We start from the raw sequence: 20,926 nt of genomic DNA, 5'->3' as shown, positions 1-20,926 counted from the left end.
AGTTGCGGCGAGCAGGGGCTTCTCTTCTTTGCGGTGCGCGGGCTTCTCATTGCGGTGGCTTCTCTTGTTGTGGCGGCACGGGCTCTAGGCGCGCGGGCTTCAGTAGTTGTGGCGCACGGGCTCAGTAGTTGTGGCGCATGGGCTCAGTAGTTGTGGCGCATGGGCTCAGTAGTTGTGGCTCGCGGGCTCTAGAGCACAGGCTCAGTCGTTGTGGTGCACGGGCTTCGTTGCTCCGCGGCATGTGGGATCTTCCCGGACCAGGGCTCGAACCCGTGACCCCTGCCTTGGCAGGCGGATTCTTAACCACTGCGCCACCAGGGAAGTCCCTGTGGGGCAGTTTTAAATCATTGATTTTCACTGGCACTAAGTCATTTCTCTTGGCTAATTGAAAAGGAACCAAGGATCCTGACAGTGGAGCCGTTTACATGGATCAGATCAGTAAAAAAAGCCACCCGGCTGAGACACGCGAGCCTTCAGCCGTGGCTCGGGGCCTCCTCGGAGCTCGGGTGGGCTTCTCTCTCAGAGGCCAGAGAAACAGCCCCCCGAATGGGGACCAGGAAGGCAACTGGACCCGGAGCAGGAGGAGTGGAGGTTAGACCCTGGGAAGAACTTCCAGCCCAGGGAGATGGGTGAGAGATTCTGAGGGGGTGCGCGATCCCCTCTTCTGTCGGGTTTTCTGGGGTCTCCCTTCTTCCCGCCTGTCGCTCTTGACCTAGCCTGGACTCGGCCAGGACCCCAAGGGCTGGAGAACCGTCTCTGGGAAGCAGAGGTGGCGTTGCTGCGGGAGAGCAGATCCAGGCAGCTGCTCAGTCCTGGGAAGCTGACCCGGGACGGGACTGGGTGGGTCTCAGCTCGAGCTTGACCGCTCGCTGTAAATGCCAGGAAACTGACCTATTTCACGTCTCCCGAGATGATCACAGTCAGTCCCATTTTTTCCTCTGTGAGAACTTGTTGCCATCTGGCCAGAAAGAAGAGCTGTCTGCAGTTTTTAGGCTAAAGGAATCCCCGAGGGTGTGGGCAGAGCCCCGGCTCTGGGGGTGGAGATGGGGAGGGGATTGCGGAGTCCCACCGCTCGGGGACAGCCGGGGCCCGACTCCGAGCCAGGAGCCAGCCAGGCGGGCGCTGCTGTACGGAGCCGCCCCCCACCTTCCGCCAAGCCACAGCCAGCGGACCCTCCTCTCGCTCCCTGCCGGCGCGGTGCCCAGCCTGCCCACGGCCCCTCGAAGTGACGACACCGCTGGCTGTCCAGCCTGTCCTCTCCACGCTGACCGCGGGGATCGCCTTCTCTGCCAAGGGCCAGACCCGGCAGAATGGCGCCCTGCCCCAGTTTGCTGGAGTCCAAAGCCGGGTCTAGAGGCCAAGAGGAGGGGCGGGGGGGCCTGAGATCCTCCTACCGCAGCCCCGGTGCCCTCCCACAGCTCAGGTCTTCCGTCATCTCGGTCCTGAGAGGCGGGCAGAGGCTAGAGGCTGGACAAGAGGGAGGGACGTTTAGCAAACGGTGTTGCAGGCCCGCCCTCAGCCCTGGGAACCCCCCATGACGCCTGGTCTTGGGTCCTTCGTGGAGCCAGAGCGTGGGTGGGGGTGGGGGGAGGAGGGCCGGGAGGCGCCCAGGCCCTGCGTTTCCTCCTCTCCGCACAGGGATGCTTCCCGGGCGCCCTCCTCGTCCGTAGCCCGCGTGTGAGCCGGACACGGTCTGGGGCCCACACACGCGGGATGAAAGCTGTGCGCACGCAGTCGGGGGTCGGGCCCACCTTTCCGGGGAGAGCCTGTGGGCGCTGCCGGCGAGCCGGGAGCACCGGAGATGGGCCAGGACGGGAGGACACAGAGGGTGTCCTCACCTCCCGGCCGGAGGGGAAATGGGCCGAAGGGGAGCGAGGCAGGGAACACGGAGAGAGGGCAGAACGCCGGAGCCAGGGTGTGTGTGTGTGTGCATCTAAGCGTGTAGGCGCGTGTGGGGGGTGTGTGTGAGAGAGCACGTGTGCATACAGCTGTGTCCCTGCACCGACGCGGGTGGGTGCGAGTGGGGTCACGGTATCTGTGGGGTTTGTCCGGGGGCTGTGGCAGCTCAGTCGCCTCTTTGTCCCCTGGGGTGCTTCTGCCTCTGGGGACCAGACTGGGCCTGTGGCCAGCAGAGAGGCCCGAGCTGAGTTCGGCCGTGGTCGGAGCCGGTCAGGGTTCCGGGCGGGAAGAATGGACGTGTCAGTTGGGGTCGGAAAGCTGCCCGCGGTCCAGGGCTGCAGCCCAGGGATCTGTCTGTGCTTCCGGCCCCCGAAGGTCATCCGGCCCACCTTCCCGCCCGTGGAAGTGTCGCCCCGGGGCCATCCCTCCTCGTCCTGCAGGAGGACCTCAGCTTCGAGGGGCCTCAGAGAAAGGGCACCTCCCAGGGTTTACTTTGGACGGTGTCTGACTTCGTCTGCCCTCCTACCCCCATCCCGTGTAAACTGGCTGTCCCACAGACACTCAATAAGGGCGTAGAAATTTAGTTTAGAGGGAAACGTTTATGTTATTGGGACTGGAACGGGTGACAGAGGCTCCGGTGGGAAATGTGGGTAGAACAGGGATAAGCAAACCCTGTGCTGATGATCTGTTTGCCTCTAACTAGCATTTCTTCGGTGATTTTTCTGGCCAGGCACTGTCTTAAGTGATTTTCTTGTGAGAACTCACTTGATTTGTATAAGATGGGGTTGATGCTGAGGATCCCAGTTGTACAGATGAGGGGGCGGGGCAAGTAACTCGCTTAGGTCCACAGGCCGGACCTGCACGGGGGGCGGGGTGAGGAGGTGGTGACTCCTCCCCCAGAACCTTCCGCGGTGCAGAGCTGGCCTCAGGGAGCCCTTTTCCACGCGCCAGTCCGCCGCCTTCCCCCCTCTTCCTGAGAGGCAGCTTTTCCTCCCTCTCCACGCACCGGGGAACGGAAATGATTTGCCCCAATTCACGCAGCCCCGGGTGGACTCATGGGACCAGCACCCGGGAGTCCCACCTCCCAGGCTTTTCTTTTTTTAAGTATCTCTTTCTGTGTATTCGTTTTTTCCTTTTTCTCTGTCTCTCGGCACATCCCACCTCTGAGTGCTGGGGTTAAATGTTCTGACCCTTTTGAAAGGGGCACCCCGGCTGCGTTCACAGCGCACAGACGCGGCCCCTTCCCGCCCCCGCGGGAGGAGCTGTCCGGTCAGCGCCAGGGCCTCTCGATGTTGCCCGGGGACCGCAGACCTGGGGAGACCGCCCTCCTCGCCTCCTCCTGCCCCCGCTTTCACCTCCCTCTGAGCTTGAGCGAAGCATGTGTAGGCCAGAGGGGGTCCTGGTTCTGGGGTCTTTGGAGCCTTGAGCCAGTAGCTCTGTTTGTCCCCTTGGGGCCGGGGGACAGAATGGTTCCAGCTGAAAGGTGGGCGGCTGGGGGCGGGAGGGAGTCGGCGGGGAGGCCTGGGGGCGGGCGGGCGGCAGAGCGGGGCAGGCAGAGCTCGACGGTCTCGGCCCTACGTGATGCCGCCATTGACTGGCTGTGTGACTACCGACGCCTTCCCTACGTCTCCGTGCTTTGGTGTCCCTGCCTGTGGAGTGGGGCAACTGCGAACTGATACACACGAAGCCCTTGGCGGTGGGGGGAGGCGAACACGTCTGCTGGGGGTGAGATGCTGGGACCGGGCCGCCCCACCCAGGAAGCCCCCAGCCTCTCAACTCCCCCGGTACCCACGACACTGTCCCGCTCGGCGTGTGAATTTGTCTCCTTCCCTTCCGGGAGGAGGACCGCTGTTTTTAACGCCATTTCTGCCATCTCTTGAGCACCTGCTGGGTGCCAGGCACTGTGCTAGGTCCCTCACCTTTATTCTCTCATTTAATCTTTACAACATTCTAAGACTGCTTCTTGCAGAGGAGGTCTTTGGGCTCAGAAACATTACATAACTTCTCTACAGCCACATAGCAAGACGAGGCAGAGCTAGGATTTGAACTCAGCTCTTCCTGACTCTAGAGCTGGACCCCCTCCTCGCCCGTGTTCCTGTCCCTTGTGCTGGTGGATGGACACTGGGTGCCGTCCCATCCACATGGACGGCGTGTTTCCTATCGATGCCGCAGGCTTCTGAGCCGGGCCTGGCAGGTGCTCTGATCCTCCTTTGCCCTGCTGGGGGCTCTGGGCGACCAGGTGGCCCCGCCTCCATCGCTGGGCGCCTTGTCCATGTGATCGTGGCCCTTACAGGTTGTCAGGCACCGTTCTAAGCACTTCACGCTTACAACTTAAGTCTCCAAAGCAACCCTGAGAGGCAGGTCTAGTCTCGGCCTCGTCACAGATGAGGAAGCAGAGGTTATGGGAGTTGCCTGAGGTCGCACCATCGGCAAACAAGCTTTGGACCCAGCACTTTCCTCACCACCCACCAGAGTCTCTTTCAAGAGCAGGGGCTGTAGGGGAGCCAGCAGCCCGTGGGCTTCGGGAGCGGCCATCACACCCTCTGCTCCCCAGACCCGAAACCGCCCCCGACCAGCCCCGACCCCGCTGCTGCCTCTTCCCGAAGCCTCCCAGGTCCCGTCTCATCTGCAGACTGTGACACACGCTCCCCACGGCGCTTGGTTTCGCGTCTGTCCACACGACGCACGTGCCGTGATGAGGGTGGCCGTGTTTCCTCCCGGGCAGACTTAACTCCTTGAGAGCAGAACCCGGGGCTCAGCCCTCGGGGGTCCCCGGCACCACGGTTGGCGAAAACAGGGGTCCTGCTGTGGGTCCTCGTGTGGCTGCAATGAGCTTTGTGATGAGGACCCCAGAACGAGAGCGCTAAGGGAGCCCCGAGGCTTCAATCCGTTCACCGAGGTGGCGTGAAACCTCAGATCAGGGCACTTGCAGGGAGGAAGAGCGGAAAGGGCGTGTTTAGGGGCAGGGGACCTGGTAGGAGCCCCGACACCACACACGCGCACGTGCACGCACAGACGCACGCACACACACGCGCGCGCGCACAGACGCACGCGCACGCACAGACGCACGCGCACGCACAGACGCACGCATGCGCACACGCACACAAACGCGCGCGCGCACGGCAAGAAGCGGGCTCCTTGCTCCCACGGCCAGCCCCACCAGCCTCCTGCCCTTGAGGCTCCCCAGACGTGTGGGGTGCATCGCAAGGGCTGAGTAGCGCTCACAGCCGAGCACCGTGGCTTGAACAGAGCCTTGCCCCGAAGAGACGGACCGTCCTGCTTTTCCGGGACGTCTCTGTCTGGCGCTGAGAACCAGGACAGGGGACGGCACAGCGCACCTCTTCACCCCGGTACCTTACCCAGCCTGCTCTGGATAGGAAGCGGGGCAGCAGGGAGGCAGAGGGGGGGCGTCCCCTCATTTCCAAGGAGGAGAGCCTGAACCCGGGGCGGGCACGGGAGTCCCCCAGATCATTTGGTCCATGTAGAATGCAGCTCGGGTGCCATGGAGGACCCTTGTCCTCGGGGTTCAGGGGCCCACCCTCAAGAACATCTCTCCCCTTTCTTCCCAAGCCCCCCCCCTCTGCTGGAGACCCGTAACCCCGGGGTCTTCAGGGGTTACGGCCAGTGGACCAGTTTCAATCCTCTTCCCATCGAGCTCTGGAGAAAATGGTGATGGAGTAAAAGCAGTAACTGCATCTGCTCCTTTAGCAAGCGAGGAAGAGGCAGCCTCCACGGCCTGAGGGCTCTCTGGCTGGAGACCTGGCCAGGCCCAGAGGCAGGGGCCCCTGGATGCGGGGAGGGGAGGGTCTGATCGAGGGGCGCTGGGGGTGCGCCGAGGACAATGCAGGTGAGTGGGGCCCGTGGGCAGCACGTCCCGGGCGGGACGGGGCTCCCAGGAGAGACACGGGCAGAGCCAGGATGCAGTTCCGGGTCCTCTCGCAGATGCAGCTCCCAGAGGGGTGGTCCGGGGCCCCACGTGGCTCTGTGCCCCCATTGGGGCTGAGGGGAGAAGCAGCAGCGGGTCATATGGCACTGTGCCCACCTGTGCAGGCCTAAACTCGGGGATGCTGCAGTGCAGAGCTGTGGGCCCTGCTCATAGGTGGTCAGCTGGTTGGCCCTGCTGGTCTGCGTGTGGCTCAGCCCTGTGTCCAAGGCCAAAGTCAGCAGCTCAGGTCCACGCGAGCCTGTGAGCAGGTCCGCACTTGGGCCTCTGGTCCTACGAGGCATCGTCAGAGATGCGCGGAGCTGATCGCTGGGGCAGTGGCTAGAAGGGGTGACAGCGAACCTGCTCTCACCTCCACGGGGAAGGTGCTACTGCAGGTCCTGAGGCCAGGCTGAGGCACGGTGTCCTCTTCTTGACTTAAAGACTCCCTCTCTCCCCACCCGACTGTGGTTTCTAGGTTTTATCCCACCCTCATCTTGCAGACTGGGTGTGGAGAGGCTAAGACACTGACTGGAATTCTCACAGCTGCAGGCAGCCCCTGCCTGACGCCCTGTGAGTGCCTTTACAAAAGCACTTCCCAGGCGCTCCTGTAGGGCTGTCCTGGGCCTGCTGGGGCTGGGGACGCGGCAGGCCCTGCAGGACAGACTGTGGGCAGGTGGGGGGGGCCACTCGGCGTGTCCTTCCAGGCTGTGGCTGGTGGGTGGTCAGGGGGTACACGAGGCAGAAGTGAGGTCAGGCGAGCCGTGGACGTGATGCCCTGTGGGTCCGGGTGATGGCAGACACTGGGGGCGGCCCCCTGGTCACCCCGGGCTTGGCCTTCCTTCTGTGCCAGAGGGGGTGGGGGGCTTCGCCTCATCCAGTACTGGTACCAAGTCATGGGCATGCAAAGTGGAGGAAAGGGGGAGGGGTCATGGCATTTCTGGGTCTCTTGGAAGTTAGTCTGTGAGCAGAGCAGACAGACCCCCACGGTCACTTCAAGCTTAGTCCCATGACTCCATCAACGCTCGAGGGTCTCCGTTGGCTTCTCACCGTTTAGCCTGTGGTCCGTGCTGTGGCCGGCAGCTCTCTGCACAGCACGGAAGGGCACATCCCGGCGGCCTCAGGTGGACCGGCCATGCTCTGGTGGCCTTGCCTCTGTGCCAGTGTCCCCCGTCTCCATCGCCACCCAAGGCACCGCGAGCATCCTCCTCGTACAGACAGCTGTTCACATCTGTCATCATTCCCCAGGGATGAGTTTCTGGGTCTGGGCCTGTTCCCATGGCCATGTGTCAGGGTCCTGTGGTCCTGCACTCATACCACGACCGGAAATTATAATTTTCTCAGAGATAGGAACTTTGACAGCAACCAATGATAACATTTAATTTTCATCTCTTCAATTTTAATGAAGCCCTTTGTTTTTGTTATGTTCTGGCCAAATGTATTTATTATTTTATGAATTTCTTGTTCAACCCTTTGACCCCTTCCTCTACAGGGTGTTTGCTTTTGATGGATTTGGTAGAGCTCCCTGTATGTAAAGGTATTATTAACTCCTTGTCTCTTATATATGTTGCGAGTATGTTTACAGTTTCTTCATGGTATGAACCTTTGGAAAGGGCTTTTCTGTCCATACAGGGATTCTAATTTTTATGAACTGAAATCTATCAGTGTTTTCCTTTATGATTCCTACTTTTGATGGGATGCTATAAAGATCTTTCCCACAACAAAATTATGAGACCATCCATGCCTATGTTCTGCACATTCTTTCATGATTTCATTTTCTACATGGAACTCTTTCATCTGGAGTTGATTTTCCGTGTCTTTGTAGCCGGCTTTGAATTCCCTTTGAAATGAAAGCCATTAATAGATCAATTAATTCATTCATTAACATGGCGGGGAGGGGACGTGAGAAAGATGGGGTAATTCATTGAACGGGGTCCAGAAGAGAAGGATCCGGTGGCACGGGGTGCCTGGAGGGATCTGCCTTTATCTCAGGGTGGGACCCTCATCTCTGAGACCGGAGGAAGGGGTGGAGGTCAGTTTGGCCAGGTCAGGAGGTGGGTAGGGAAGGGGCTGGGAAGGAGGGCTGTGAGCTGGGTGCCCACATCTCCAGGGACAGAGTGGATGGGTGGGGATGGTGGGGAGGGACCAGGAGGGGTGGCGTCGGTGACAGAGCCTGGTGTGAGCCAGGTGGCAGGGCCCTGACCAGGGCGGGGGTACAAGTTTAGGACCTGTAACTGTGATGGGCTGCCCCGCCTTCGGGCCCGGTGGGGTCTGGGAGATTGCACGGCACTGGAGAGGTGTCCTGGGGGAGAGCCGGGCGTCAGGTGGAGGGGCAGGTGGCAGGAGCAGGCTGGGGGCACAAGGAGTCGGTTCCCCGTGGGCAGAACATTCTAGACTCAGGTACAATGAGAGATCCAAGAAGGAAGGGGCTGTGGGAGGGGAGTCTGGCCCAGCTCGGTGGACGGGAACGGAGTCAAGGTCAGGTTACCCCGTTGGTACGGGGCATTACAATCCCCGAGCACTCTCACGTGTGTGTTTGCAGGAGGTAGAGGGGTTCGCCCCGAGCCGGGCCCGAGACCGAGTCAGGATGTGACCTGGGGAGTCCAGTGCCCCTTCCCTAGGGCACCGCCTAACTGTCCCCGTTCTCTCTGCAGCACGGTAGCCCTGCCGCCAGCCTTGTTGACCATGGACGGGACGGCCAGTGTGAACTCCGCAGGCCGCCCCCACTTCGCCTCCTCCATCCCTGTGCCTCGAGCTGCCTCCCAGACCAGGATTCACACGCCGGCCGCCTCTCCTCGGCTGCGGCCGCACCAGGCCGGCCTGGCCCGGAGCCCGCAGCGGGCGGCCTCGCCGAGACCGGGCAAGCCGGCGGGCCCTTCCAGAGGCTCGTCTCCCAAGGCCTCCCGGGGGAGAGGCTCCCCCAGGGCCTCTGGGGCAGCGAGGGAGTCAGCTGAGGGGGCTGAAGGCCTCGCCTGCTCCCCCTGGAGCAGTCCCAGGGCGACCCCCAAAGCAGCCCTCTCCAGCCGGGCCGGGTCCAGAAGCGCTGGGGAGACGCACGGCACCCAGGGAAAGAAGAGGGTGGCCCAGGAAGGGATTCTGAGCCGCCAGACCCGGGGCAGGAGCCCCTCCCGGACCAGTTCTCGTGCAGAAACTCAAATACCAGGGCCTCCCGAGGGTCGAAAGCCATCTCACCACCCAGGAGAAGATCGAAGAGACGTACCCTACAAAAGTTGTGGGGGCCCCAGGCCTTCGGAGCCTGATGCCCGGGCGGCTTCGGGGCCTCGCTCCCCGGTCTGCAGCCCCGTGCGGAGCGCGCGCCCGCCGCCCGCCCCGGGGGTCATCAGCTTCTCCTCGGTCCATCAGCAGAGTCAGCCTGTCACCGCCACCGTGGCCCCCTTCCGCTACAGGTGAGCCGCGGAGCGGGCGGAGGGCGGTGGGAGGGAGGGGGCCCGCGGAGGGGAGGGGCCCGCGTGGGGAGCACAGAAGGGGGGCGGGGCCTAGAGAGCTGGGGCGGGGTTAGGGCCTTAACAGGGGGACCCGGCCCCAGCTCTGGGGGCGCCGCCACAAAGAGGCCCCGAAGGAGGGCGCCCCCAACACGGCCGTGCGCCCAGGTGGCGTGGGTGCTGAAGAGCCAGTTACCCGGGTAGGCGGGTAGGCAGGTCGGTCTCGCCCAACTCACCAGTGGGACAGCTGCCACCGCTGAGTTGGACGGAGAGCATGTGACGGGCTGCGCCTCCAGTCCGTGGTCACTGAAGCCCCCGCGGCCCCCCTGGCCGCCCCCACTGCACCTGCCTGTCTGCTGCCCCCTCTCCCTCCACTTTCCACGCTGCCTGTGCGTATCCGCCCCCAGGGCGCTCAGGCGTGCTTCTTTCTGACGTCACGTCGGGCTACGTCACCGCCGTCGGCAGTGGCCAGGCCACCGTTCATACCAGCACGGTTAACAAGCTGGCCTGGCCTGCTTCCTTCAGACGTCACAGGTGGAGAGCACAGGAAAATGCTTCAGTCAGCTGTGGTTCTTTAATAAAAATATACCTCTTTACTGAAATGGCCACCTTAAGTGAGCGACATTCTAATTCCTAAGTATGACACGGGTCAGAGACGCTCAAACGCAAAGGAAGTGCCTTCCCGACTAGACTAACCGGCTGTCCTGGGTTTTCTCTCTGTGCCGATTCGAGCACAAGCTCTCCCACGGTTTGGGTGGAGACGCTCCCTGGACACTGGGTCCCCCCGGCTGGAGTGGCTGGGGTTGGTGAGGGGAGCTGCACCTTTCCCTTGAAGCCAAGGGTGTGACTTGATCCCTGGAAGGTCTTGGGCTCCCTTCCACCATGAAACAGACAGCTGGGCCCCCAACACCTCGTCTGCACGTCCCGCCTCCTCCAGAGCACCGCATTCAGTTGTGAACTCCACGGTTTAAAAGGACGTTGGTGCACGAACATACATGGAGAGGAAGACGGATGGCTCGGCGAGGGATCTGAAAAGGTGTTACAGGAATGATGAACGGAGCCAAAGCAGTTTGCTCTGGAAGAGGAAGGCTGAGAGAGGGTCTGAGAGCTGTTTGGAGAGACGTGAAGGGCTGTCGTGTTGTAAGCTGACTTAGATTCACTTGGTGCGGCTCTGACGCCCTGAATCCACGTCATGGTGCTTAGAAGGTAGAGAGACTCTTGAAGCTCAGGAGGAAGAACTTTCCAGCCACTAGAGAGGCTCAGAAATTACCCACCGGCAGTGAGCTTCCCGGCACTGCAGGAATCCCAGCTACCCCACGAGCGGAGCAGGCCTCCCCCGGGGCACCCCTTCTGCCCGGCACACGTGACGCTTCTTCCCCGTGACCTCCTGGACTTCCGTTCTTAAGCTGATCAAACACGTTCCTGGGACTGGTCCTTTCCCGGCCCTGACCTGCTTCCCTGCGGACTCCGGGACTTGCTTCTCCTCCCTGAGCTCCTTCCTGTTGAATCCATCTTTGGGGGAAAGTGTCTAGGCGTTCAGCTCTTCGAGATTTTACATTATCTACCCTACTGAGCCCCCTGGCAGATGTAGAATCTGCCATCCTCCTAAAAGGTCAGGACTTTTTCCTCTGAATGTCTCAGTGTGACCTGAACAGACAGGTTTCCTCCACTCGGCGAACATCCGTTGCCTCTTTGTGTCTTAAACAGAAAAGCCTTGCGCCCCCTCAGCAGGGGTCTTCACCAGCCCGCCTCCTAGACCTGCCCCTTTTAGGCCCTGGGGTGGGGTCGCAGGAGCGTCATGGTTTGGGCAGGGGAAGAATGGGGCCAAGGGCACCCCAGAGGCCGTAAGCGAGAGCCGTGGCGCGTCTGCTGAGTGCCGGGCCGGGCCACCCCGGCGAGGACGCGCCGTCGGCCCCCCAGGGTCACAGACACCCTGTTTTCATGGAAACTTGCCAAGCTCCAGCCCGCTGCAGAAGCCAGGGTTGTTGGGCTCCACTCCTCACCCCCGGGCCGCTCCTGCAGCAGGTGTCTCCCCTGTCTCCTCAGCCAGTGCCTCTCGAGGGTCTGGGTGTGGCCCTTCCCCACCAGCGGGCACAGCCTCCCTTTGGGCGCCCCTGCTCCCGGGGCAGAGAAGGCACGGAACGCCCTTCCGTCTGCAGATCTCCGGGAGAAGAGCCCCAGCAGGGGTTTCTTTCCCCAAGGGGTCTCCCCTTCCCCCCCGGGCGGCCTTCGCTCAGACCCCAGTTAGGAGGGTGCGGTGTCCGGAGTGTCTGCTCGTTGGTTTTCTCTCCGGTTCAACCTCCAAACCACATCCGGCATAGACGGTGCTGTCCATTCCGGCTGGGAAGGGAGGGGACGCGGGCCTGGCCGCACAGGGGACATACAGGAAGAGGAGGTAGAAGCGTGCAGCTCCTGAGGCCGGAGCAGCTGAGGCTGCTTCCTCACTGGCCCGGGACGGGCGCTCCGGCCCGTGCGCCCCCCCCCCCTCGCCCTCGCTCACAGTTAAGGTGGTAATCAGCACGGCGCGGTCTTCCCGTGTAGCCGTGGTTCCTGCCCGCCTGCTCGGGGTCAGACGGTGCTCAGCTCTCTGTGTGTGAGACGTTGTTCAGTGAGATGTTGCTGTGTGGCCTAGAATCCCCCCCATTAATTAATTTTTGGCTGCGTCGGGTCTTCGTTGCTGCGCGCGGGCTTCTCATTGCGGTGGCTTCTCTTTGTTGCGGAGCACAGGCTCTAGGCGCATGGGCTTCAGTAGTTGTGGCACGCGGGCTCAGTAGTTGTGGCGCACGGGCTTAGTTGCTCCGCAGCATGTGGGATCTTCCCGGACCAGGGCTGGAACCCGTGTCCCCAGCAATGGCAGGCGGATTCTTAACCACTGCGCCACCAGGGAAGCCCCAGTATCCCTTATTTTAAAAACCCAGGTTTACGCTCATTTCTTTGAAGAAACGTAACGATTCCAGTTTTCTTTGGCCCATCGACATTTAACCGACAGTAGCCCATGGCGAGTGACCCCATCCTTCCCAGGGCAGCGGGGTCTCCTGCTTCCTCTGAGTTCCCGCACCCTGCCCGTCCCCGTCCCCGGTGCAGGGGCCTGCAGACCGTCGAGGGCTCCCGGCTGCCTGCGTGGCTTTGAGAGCCGGCAGACACCTCCCACAGCCCTGAACTCTCAGGCTGGTCCGGGCCTCGAGGGCCTCTCTTCTGCCCCGTGACCCAGTGAGGCCCAGAGAGGAGAGACCTGCTCTGCGTTACACAGCCAGAGTCCCGGCCATCTCGGTGCTGGAAACGGTCAAGACTGGAGAGAGAGGGAGGCAGGTTCACCCCCCACTCCCCCCACCCCACACCCCACACCCCACACCCCACACCCCACACCCCCCGCCTGGCCCAGGCCAGGCATCGATTTCTCCTCCTGCCTCGCAGCGCCCCCCCCCGCCCCCCCCGCCCCCCACCCCCCACCCCCCAGCACGAAGCTGCCAAAGGGTCCATTTAGCTGGAGACGTGGGCGGGGCAGGCGGCCGGCTTGGAGAGCCTGGGTAATTTCTAAGATAGAAGCTCCTAGAGCCTTTGTTCCTGGGGGCCATTGCACGGTTGGGCTTGTGCTTGGAGGCCTGTGTGCACTTGGGAGATGGGGCCTGGAGACCTTGCCCTTCCCTCCTGCTGCCACAGCGGGCCCAGCAAGACCTCGGCCCCCCGGGAGTCGAGGTGACCCTGGCCTAGCCCGCCCCTCCTCCTCCTCCGACCTCCTCACTGCCGGGACGCTGTGGTCCGGGCCCGCTGGGCTCCCCCGAGGGGCCAGTGACCTCAGCTGCAGGCGGAGCCCCTTGCGCGGGTGCACAGGGCAGCCTGAGGGCAGGACGCCGGCCGCAAGCCCGAGTTGCCAGGGGTCCCTGCGCCCTGCAGGCGCCCTGCGTTCATGGGACTCGGGGACCCTGAAGGGTGGCTCCCGGGGGCAACAGGTGGCCCCCTGCCCTCGGGCGCCCCCACCCCTGCCCCGGCCTAACTTTGCCTGGAAGGCCCACTGCCTGCCGGGGGAAGGGGCACACATATGCCCATTGGGGGGCCGTCCCAGGGCGGGGGGCAGAGCACCCCAGGGGAAGAACTGACCTCCAAGGGGAGAAGCTCGAGGCCGGGGCGGCCTCCGCTGTGAGTGACTGGCGTTCTCTTTCCCGCAGGGCCCAGACCGATCCGGAGCCTGGCCCCCTCTGCCAGGGCAGCTGGGCTGCTGATGGCTACTGCGGGCCCCCCAGCAGGACTGAGGAGAGCCCCTCGCGCATGGGTAAGTGCTCTGGGGGCGAGACCTCCGCCTAGTGGGGGGCGCCCCGGGCCAGAACTCCCCTCACTGCCCGCAGGGGAGAAGCGGCCCCGCCTGGCGACCAGGCACCGGCACGTCGGTCGCACGTTGAGCTCGTGCTGTGCTTGGTTCAGCGCAGGGTCAGCCGACCCAACCCAGCAGCACCGCAAGGTTGGGGCAGCGAAGTAGCCAGCGGGCACCCCGCGTACGCGACGCCCAGGGTGGGCGTCACTGAGGCCGCGACAGAAAGTAACAAGCTGGGAGACTGACAGCCGAGAGCCAGGTCCGAGCCCAGCCCGGAACAGGGGAGGTGCCGGGCACCTGGCAGGCAGTCCAGGGACCCCTGCCCAACGGCCTGACATCCGCCCCCTCCCCCGGGACCGCTTTGAACCGCCACTGCCTTGCGGGTCACTTCCCCGCGGCCGCCCGTGGTCACACGTGCCCCCAATGCGTGTCATGCCGCTAGCACAGCCTGGGAAGCAGGATGTGAGCCTCGCCCAGAGGACCCCAGAGCGCGACGCGGCGGTCTCCCCCGAGGGCAGGGACACTGCCCTTCCCAGGGCCCGTCCCGCCTCTGGCCCTGGCAGGCGCTTAGCGGGGGTCCCGGGCTGGAGGGACGGTGAGCGGCGAGTGAGTGCCTCACGGGCCGGGGGTCGCGTTCTAAAGGGGTCCGAGTCTAAACTCTCAGCAGGGCTTGCGTGTGGGTGTTGATTTTCTTGCGACCTTAAAAGAAATCCCCAGAGGATGGCTGTGGTCAGCCCAGAGGTGCGTGAGACTCCGGGAACCAGCTCCATCCTTTCGCTCCCAGGAGGGGGGCTTGCCCCGAGGCAGGAATGAACTTGCTTCCGGCAAAGCTGGGGTGGCCCACGGGACCTGTGTGCCGGCTTCTCAGGGCCCTGCTAACGGTGGGCGAAGCTGGGGCTTAGAGCACAGCCTGACCCGGAAGTCACCAGACGCCGGCGGTGGCCCCCGCGGCCTTCCGGGCAGGGCAGGCGGTCGGGGTCCCTGCCGAGCCCTCTGCCGGCCTGGCCCCCGGCAGTTCTGGAAGCAGCAGCAGCCCGTCTTCCGCGGCGAGCCCTGCGGAGGGGCTCGCGGGGCAGAGACGGGCATCGAGAAAGTAAGCCACACGCTTCCACCGCGGTGCGGGCACGGGGAAGCGGGGCACCGCGGGGACGGAAGGAGAGCTCAGTCCGCTGGCACCGAAAGCCCATGGGTATGAGGGCGCGGTAGCCAGGAAACCGTGCAAGCTCTGTGTTTGCGTCTGCGGTGTGTCGCGAGTGCGGCGGCTTCCTTGTGTGCGCGCCACGTCCCCAGGGCCCGCTCGCCGTCGCCGCGCCGTGAGCGCAGAGAGGAATTTCACACTAACATCCGCGCACGCTGGCCCCAGGAGCCCCGGGCTGCTCGGCCGGCGGGAACCCCCTCGCCAGCTAGATGGGCAGTGTCTGGTGGATGGCAGGGAGGGGTTCTCTGCTGGGGGGGGGGTGCAGGGCAGCCTTGGGAGGTGGGCTTCACGGTGAGAAGGGAGCCCCCTGCCTCCCCCAAGTCCCCCGGGATGCGGGCAAGGCCCCCGCGCCACCTGTGCTCCGGCTGCAGCTGTGGTCACGGTGTCCGTCTTGGCCAAGGATACCCCGAGCTCTTTGACAGGTGGAATGGGGAGAGGTTTGGGGTCCGCCTGTGCTTTGTGGGGGAGGGGGGCCTGTTCTCTGAGCCCGAGGAAGCGGAGGAGACGAGCGGAAGGTCGGGGGAAAGGAGGGCCTCACTCACTTGCTGCTTCTCTCATTCAATCAAGAAACCACCAGGGAGCCGGCTTTGTGTGGCAGGGAGAGAATTTCCCATGATGACTTGCCACCAAGCAGGGTGCTGGGTGTGGCCTTCGTTTCTCCCAGTGTCCGTCCGCCGTCCACCGGCAGCTGCCCTGTCCTCCTCTGCCCCGGGCAGGGTCGGGGCAAGTGTGCTGGTGCCCCGACCCTCCCCGTGTCTACCCAGCCGCGCCAGGGAGAGCCTGGCGCTGGTCCCCTGCCGACGTGCCCCTCGGTTGCCGTCGGCGCAGTGCCTGGGCCGCCGTTGGATCTTGATTTGGAGAGTCGGGAAGCCGGGGCTGATGTCCCCGGCGCCGACGTGTGAGGCCGTGTGCGAAGGACCGGAAGGGTCGCCCCGAGGCCGACACAGGCGTCTTAATCACTTCCACCTCATGGCGTGTGTGAGCGCCGAGTGGGCAGGGAATGAAGGGACCTTTTCTCACCCTCACACCACGTGTCCCCGGGCAGCGAGCCCCCCTCACCCGGCCCCCGCCTGGATTCTCACGCGAGGCTGAGGGGCCCGGGAGCCAGCCTCGCGCTGGCCTTGTCTGCATCTCTCCTTCTCCCTCTCTGGCATCGAGTCGACTCCCCCTTTAAGCCGCAATCAAGTTTTCCACTCGTGTGGGTTTGGGAGAGAAAACTCCAGATCCGGTGTGTCTTCCCAGGGCAGGAGCGAGGCTGGAACTGCCCTCGGGGAGGGTTTGCTCTGGGTCCCCTGGTGGCCGCATGCCCACCAGGCTCTCCCGGGACTGCAGAGGACTTGGGCTCCAGGGTCCTGGGGGGTCAAAGCCGTAACGGACTGTGGCTTCACCCAAACCCGGCCTCAGTTCCGCTGGCGGGAGAGAGGCCCGGGGCGGGGGGGATGGCCTGCTCAGGGCAGCGTGCGTGGCTCGTGACAGCTGAGCTGACTCCGCAGACGCAGGGAGGACCCGATGCTGATGACAGCCACCATTGATGGAGCCCTTGCTGTGTGCGAGGCTCAGAGCCCTTTGTGAGCGCGTTACACTCGCTCACCGAGGCGGAGCCGTTGCTCTGCTGAAGGTGGGTTGGCTTGGCTTAGAGAGCTTGTGCAGAAACGACTCGTCTGAGGATGCACAGCGCTAGGACCGGAGTGCAGCTCACCCCCCTCCGGGGTCACCCCTGCCTTCCCGTCGGCTGCCGGTTGCAGGGTTCAAGCTCAGCTGGGTCTCCCTCACCTTCTGCCAGGGGGCGGGGAGGGCACGGGCCGGTGAGCCGGTCCCCGCGAGCCGGCCCCCGCCACCGCCTCCCTCGACCTGAGCCAAGCCTGGGGTGCCACTGCCCCTGCCTCCCGAGCCGTGTCCTTCATGCTGTGTTCACACCGACCCCTCCCGACCCCGCTTCACGTTTCCAGCCTCTGGGGGGTGTCGGGCTGAGCCGGGCCTGTGTCCCAGCCATCCGTGGAGAGAGGACGCACAGTCAATCGACTGGAAAACACAGCCCAGGCTCTGGGCAGGCGGTATGAGCTGTGTTCGCAGGGCTCAAGCGGGTCAGGGCCACTGTAGGGCTGGAGGGGCGTAGAGCTCGGGGATAAACAGTAGGCGTCTGCGATGGGGTGGCCCTCCAGGACCTGGGACAGGAGGCGATAATAACACTGGACGGCGGGGCCGGCTCTGCCGGGCTTCCCGCGAACCAGGCGCGGCCCTGCGCGCCTCCAGTCCTTCCAACAACTGCGCGGGGTGGGGACCCACACCTTTGCTTGGCCTCGCGGCCTTGCTGCTGGCTGGCTGTGCGGGCTTGGCTGGTTCCTAGCCTCTCTGTGCCTGTGTCACGACACCCACCCCTTCTTCCGAGGGTTTTGTGGGGATAACATGCACCCGTACAAGCGAAGTGCTGGGAAGCTCTGCCCGGCACACGGGAGCCGCTCAGCGCATGCCGGGCGTGACCTGCTGCTGCCCTGGGGTGGGGAGAGGGCCGTCCCTAATGTGCCCACCTTACAGGTGACGGGAGGGTAGGTGACATCCCAAGGTGGTCCAGCCAGGATTGGAGCCCAGCCTTCAGAGGTCACGCTCTGGGCCATCCCTGCCACGACCTCCCTGGGGGCCGGGGACACGTCCCAGGTCCTGGGCACCGAGGGAGGCCGCAGAGGCTGTGCGATGACCAGTGAGACGGGCCTGGCTCGGGGAGGGCCGCAGAGGGAGAGGCCAGGCGGTGAGGTCATCCAGGGTAGCCTGCTGAGCGGGGTGTGGTCCCTAGAAACTAGGCATCTGGATTCTGTTTCTTTGGAGGAGGGGAGGGGGAGGGGGGAGCCTGGGGGACTTCTCACGTCAGCATTTGGCTGGGAATGGGGCTCACCTCCAGGCAGTGGACTCGGCCCATTTTAGTGGAGGGTCAAAAATAGCAGAGGCCGGGCAGCCCAGGTCCCCCGGGACGACCACCCGCGAGCGCTCGAAAAGCAATATACAGGGTTGGCAGGGCCTAGCTTCCCTGCTTCCTGTTCCGCCCCAAGAACACAGGGCCCCTGTGTTGCTCAACTCCAGAGAATTATACCCATTCACCAAATCGTTATCCAGCAGCGACTACATGTCAGGCACTCCTCTAGACACTCGGGTAGATCCAGGGACAAAGCAGGCACAGACTTTGCCCAGCGGAGTTTCTGTGGTGGTCGCGCTGTGCAGTGTTCAGCCTGTGCAACTGTACGTGAGCTGCACAGAGGCCCCGTGGTGGAGAAGCCCCGGCTCTGGCGTGTGCGTGCATCCCAGTGAGCAAGGGCAGAGCTCTGGCTTCGGGACTCGCCCTGAGAATGTGAGCAGCGGCCACCTTCAGTGCTGGGAAGGCCCGGGTCTTTGATGCTGGGAAGGATGGTGGGAGGGAAGGTGATAAACATCCCGTGTGGTTTTCCTGGAGCTTCACCCCTGAGTTCCATGCCTGTCTGTCCTGGACTTAGCTCCTCCCTGCAGGGCTTTGAGATTCAACTCCCCAGCCTCAGATGAACTGCTTCCATTCTCCCTAGGAGATCCTCCCTGTTCATTCCTCCCCGCGCGCCTGTGGGCCGTGGGCGGGTCCCGACGCCTGTAAGGATGCTTACTGGAAGAAGGGGGGCCTGGTCACTGGGAATCTCTCCAAATCAGACCCCACCCCTTGCGGCTTCGGGGCAGTTATCCAGGGAGCTGGGGTCGTGGGGCAGCTAGAAACCTCAGCCGTGGGAGGAGCCGTTTGCTAGACTCCTACCACTGTCCCTCTGTGACCGGAAGAGAGACCTCACCTCCAGGCTTGCCCTTAAAGACTCTGGCTTCATGAGGCTTTGCCCCCTCCCCGTGGGCAAAGGTGGGCCCGTCCTTTCCTAACTTCTGGGGAGGCCCAGGCAGATGGAGAGCACCCTCCAAGCCAGTGACATGCAAGGCTTCGGGCCCGCCCTGGGCACCACTGAATGGGCAGAAATGGACGCAGAACATCCCTGCCCACAGCTCCCCCAACCCTGTGGTGAGAGGATTAGGGTCCCCGCTGAGAGACGCCCCCGCCGTGCCCGCGCCGCCCCCCCCCCGCCCCCCGGCCCCGTGAGCTCCTGCATCCTTCCCGCCTGGGAGAGAGGCTGGGCCTCGGCGGGGCTTGCGGGCGTGGGCAGTGCGGAGCAGAGGAGGGAAGTGCCTGGGACGAGGTCAGGCCGTAGGGAGGCGGAGTCCTCAGCCCCCACCCGTGGGTATTCCGGGCATCTGCAGGGCGGTTTGTGAGTGCCAAGTGGTCACCAGTGAATAGTCCGTTTACGTCCGCTGAGACAGGAGCCGTGGCATTCTTCTGTTACATTTAATGCCTTGTTTAACCACCTGACAAAGCTCTTCTAAAGCACAGAGGTGCCATCCGAGCCGCCAGCGGATGGGAGTGTATCTCCAGGTAGGAAGAGGCCAGGTTCGTTAACTCAGCCGGCCCAGCCCTCCCTGGCCCAGGTGGGCAGACCTTTCTGCTTGCTCTTGGAGCTGTGCTTAATCTTTTGGCATCCAGGACCTCTTTCGGGAGCTGGTGGACACTCAGTCCGCCTCCCGGACAAATGGGCGTGTTCACGACACAGAACTTGCATCTGATGCTTGGTCTTATGGGCCTTCTGTGTCTGGTCTGTGAACCCAGACTAAGACACTCCGCTCCGCATCAGGCGTGTCACCATCGCAGGGCCGGCCAGACGACCTGCGTTTGGGCCTTGTGTTTCTCCTCGTCTGCGTTTTGGGTTTCTTGGCCCACAGCAAGGCGATAGGATTGATTACGGGCGGACCAGTTCTCTGCCCGAGAGCAGAAAACCGACTAAGGTTGTCTTTGAGGTTCCTCTGACCTTAGAACAGCCAATCCTGCACGGATGGGTCAGAGCGGACTGTAGGTTTGCCTGCATCACAGGACACATACCCATACAGGCAGTGCAGGGGTCTCCCTGCCACATGACACAGGGCACAGCCAGCACACGCTGCCCTCCCCCTGCCCTGGCTAGAGTTCCTGCCCGCCCGCCCCCCCACCTCTCAGGCCTGCGGTTGCCACGACAACCGATGGCTGATCCTGGTCTCAGGATGGTGTATCTGGGCCTTGCACAGCTCCGCCGAGGCCCAGTATGCAATGGACGGCCCAGCAGGTGTGTGGGGACGGTTGCCGTGGCAACATAGAAGCCAAGCCCGTGTGGGGAACATCCAGACTTCTTACCCCGGTCTCTGTATTAGCCGGGAGCAGGAGGTCTGACTTTGCATGAGTCCAGTTTCAGACTGAGTCCTCCGGGTCAGGTGCCTCCTACCTCTCCCTGCTGGAAGCCCACCTCCACCCCGACCTGACTTCTTCCTGACCAGCTGAAGTGCAGAGGATGTGGGCATTCTCGTAAGGCTACATAGCGAGTCCTGAAGAGAACGCGAGACCCCCCCAAGACTCGGGAATAAGGAAGTCCCCAAGGGGTGCTGAATGTGTTAGGGCTGCCAGGTCCCCTGCAAGTGACAAGGATCTCAGGACAGAGGTCCTGAGGCTGAGCCACGGAGGGCCCACGGTGCTGTGGACAAGCAGCTGGGTCCATAGGAGGAATCCTCCACCGTGTCCCCCACCCCCAGGATTCTGCAGGCCAGTCCGAGCGTGACCGCAGTCCTGGACCCAGGCAGACCCCGGATGCAGTGGGCATCCGGGCTCCAGGAAGCTCCTGGCTGGACAGGTGGTCCTTCCCAATCCCCCCCCAACCCAGGACCCAAGCCTCCTTTTTGGGATCACGTGCAATTATTCAGCAAGTCCCGAGAAACAGCAGGAACGTGTGGGAAGCCGTGAGAGACCCGCAGATCTGTGTTCAAACTCTGATCCCACCGGCAGCCTGCTGGGTGGCCTCGGGCAAGCGTTCTTCTCTGTAAAATGAAGATGACGATAGCCCCCGCTTCGGAGGGTTCCTAAGAGAGTCCCTGGCAATAGCAGGTGCTTAGTTGTGGTAGAGACCCCCTGCCCCGCGGCTCCACACCATCAGTGAGCCCTTCTTCACTGCTCCACGTAGGGAGACGTCGGGGTCAGCCCAGGCTGCTTTAACAAAAGGACCGTAGACCAGGCGGCTTTAACAAAAAACAGAAACGTATTCCTCTCGGTTCTGGGGGCCGGGAAGTCCAAGGTCAAGGTGCCG

The 20,926-nt window shown here is 63.2% G+C and overlaps 1 protein-coding gene across 5 annotated transcripts in view; it reads left to right on the top strand.

Annotated features, from left to right (window-relative positions):
- Positions 1 to 20,926, top strand: part of NAV1 (neuron navigator 1) — a 209,578-nt gene that overhangs the window by 52,370 nt on the left and 136,282 nt on the right. For all 5 annotated transcript variants that reach the window (XM_059059033.2, XM_067027116.1, XM_059059054.2 and 2 more), the window contains 2 exons: positions 8,476 to 9,228; positions 13,431 to 13,534. In XM_059059033.2, coding sequence (XP_058915016.1) covers positions 8,507 to 9,228; positions 13,431 to 13,534 — 826 coding nt within the window. In that variant the 5' untranslated portion in view covers positions 8,476 to 8,506. Of the gene's footprint in view, positions 1 to 8,475; positions 9,229 to 13,430; positions 13,535 to 20,926 lie in introns of those variants that run through there.

The sequence above is a fragment of the Kogia breviceps genome, chromosome 1 (genome assembly GCF_026419965.1).
Source record: "Kogia breviceps isolate mKogBre1 chromosome 1, mKogBre1 haplotype 1, whole genome shotgun sequence".
Classification (NCBI taxonomy): Eukaryota; Metazoa; Chordata; class Mammalia; order Artiodactyla; family Physeteridae; genus Kogia; species Kogia breviceps.
Note: the sequence above shows the minus strand (reverse complement) of the source record. Positions and strands in the feature narration are given on the sequence as shown.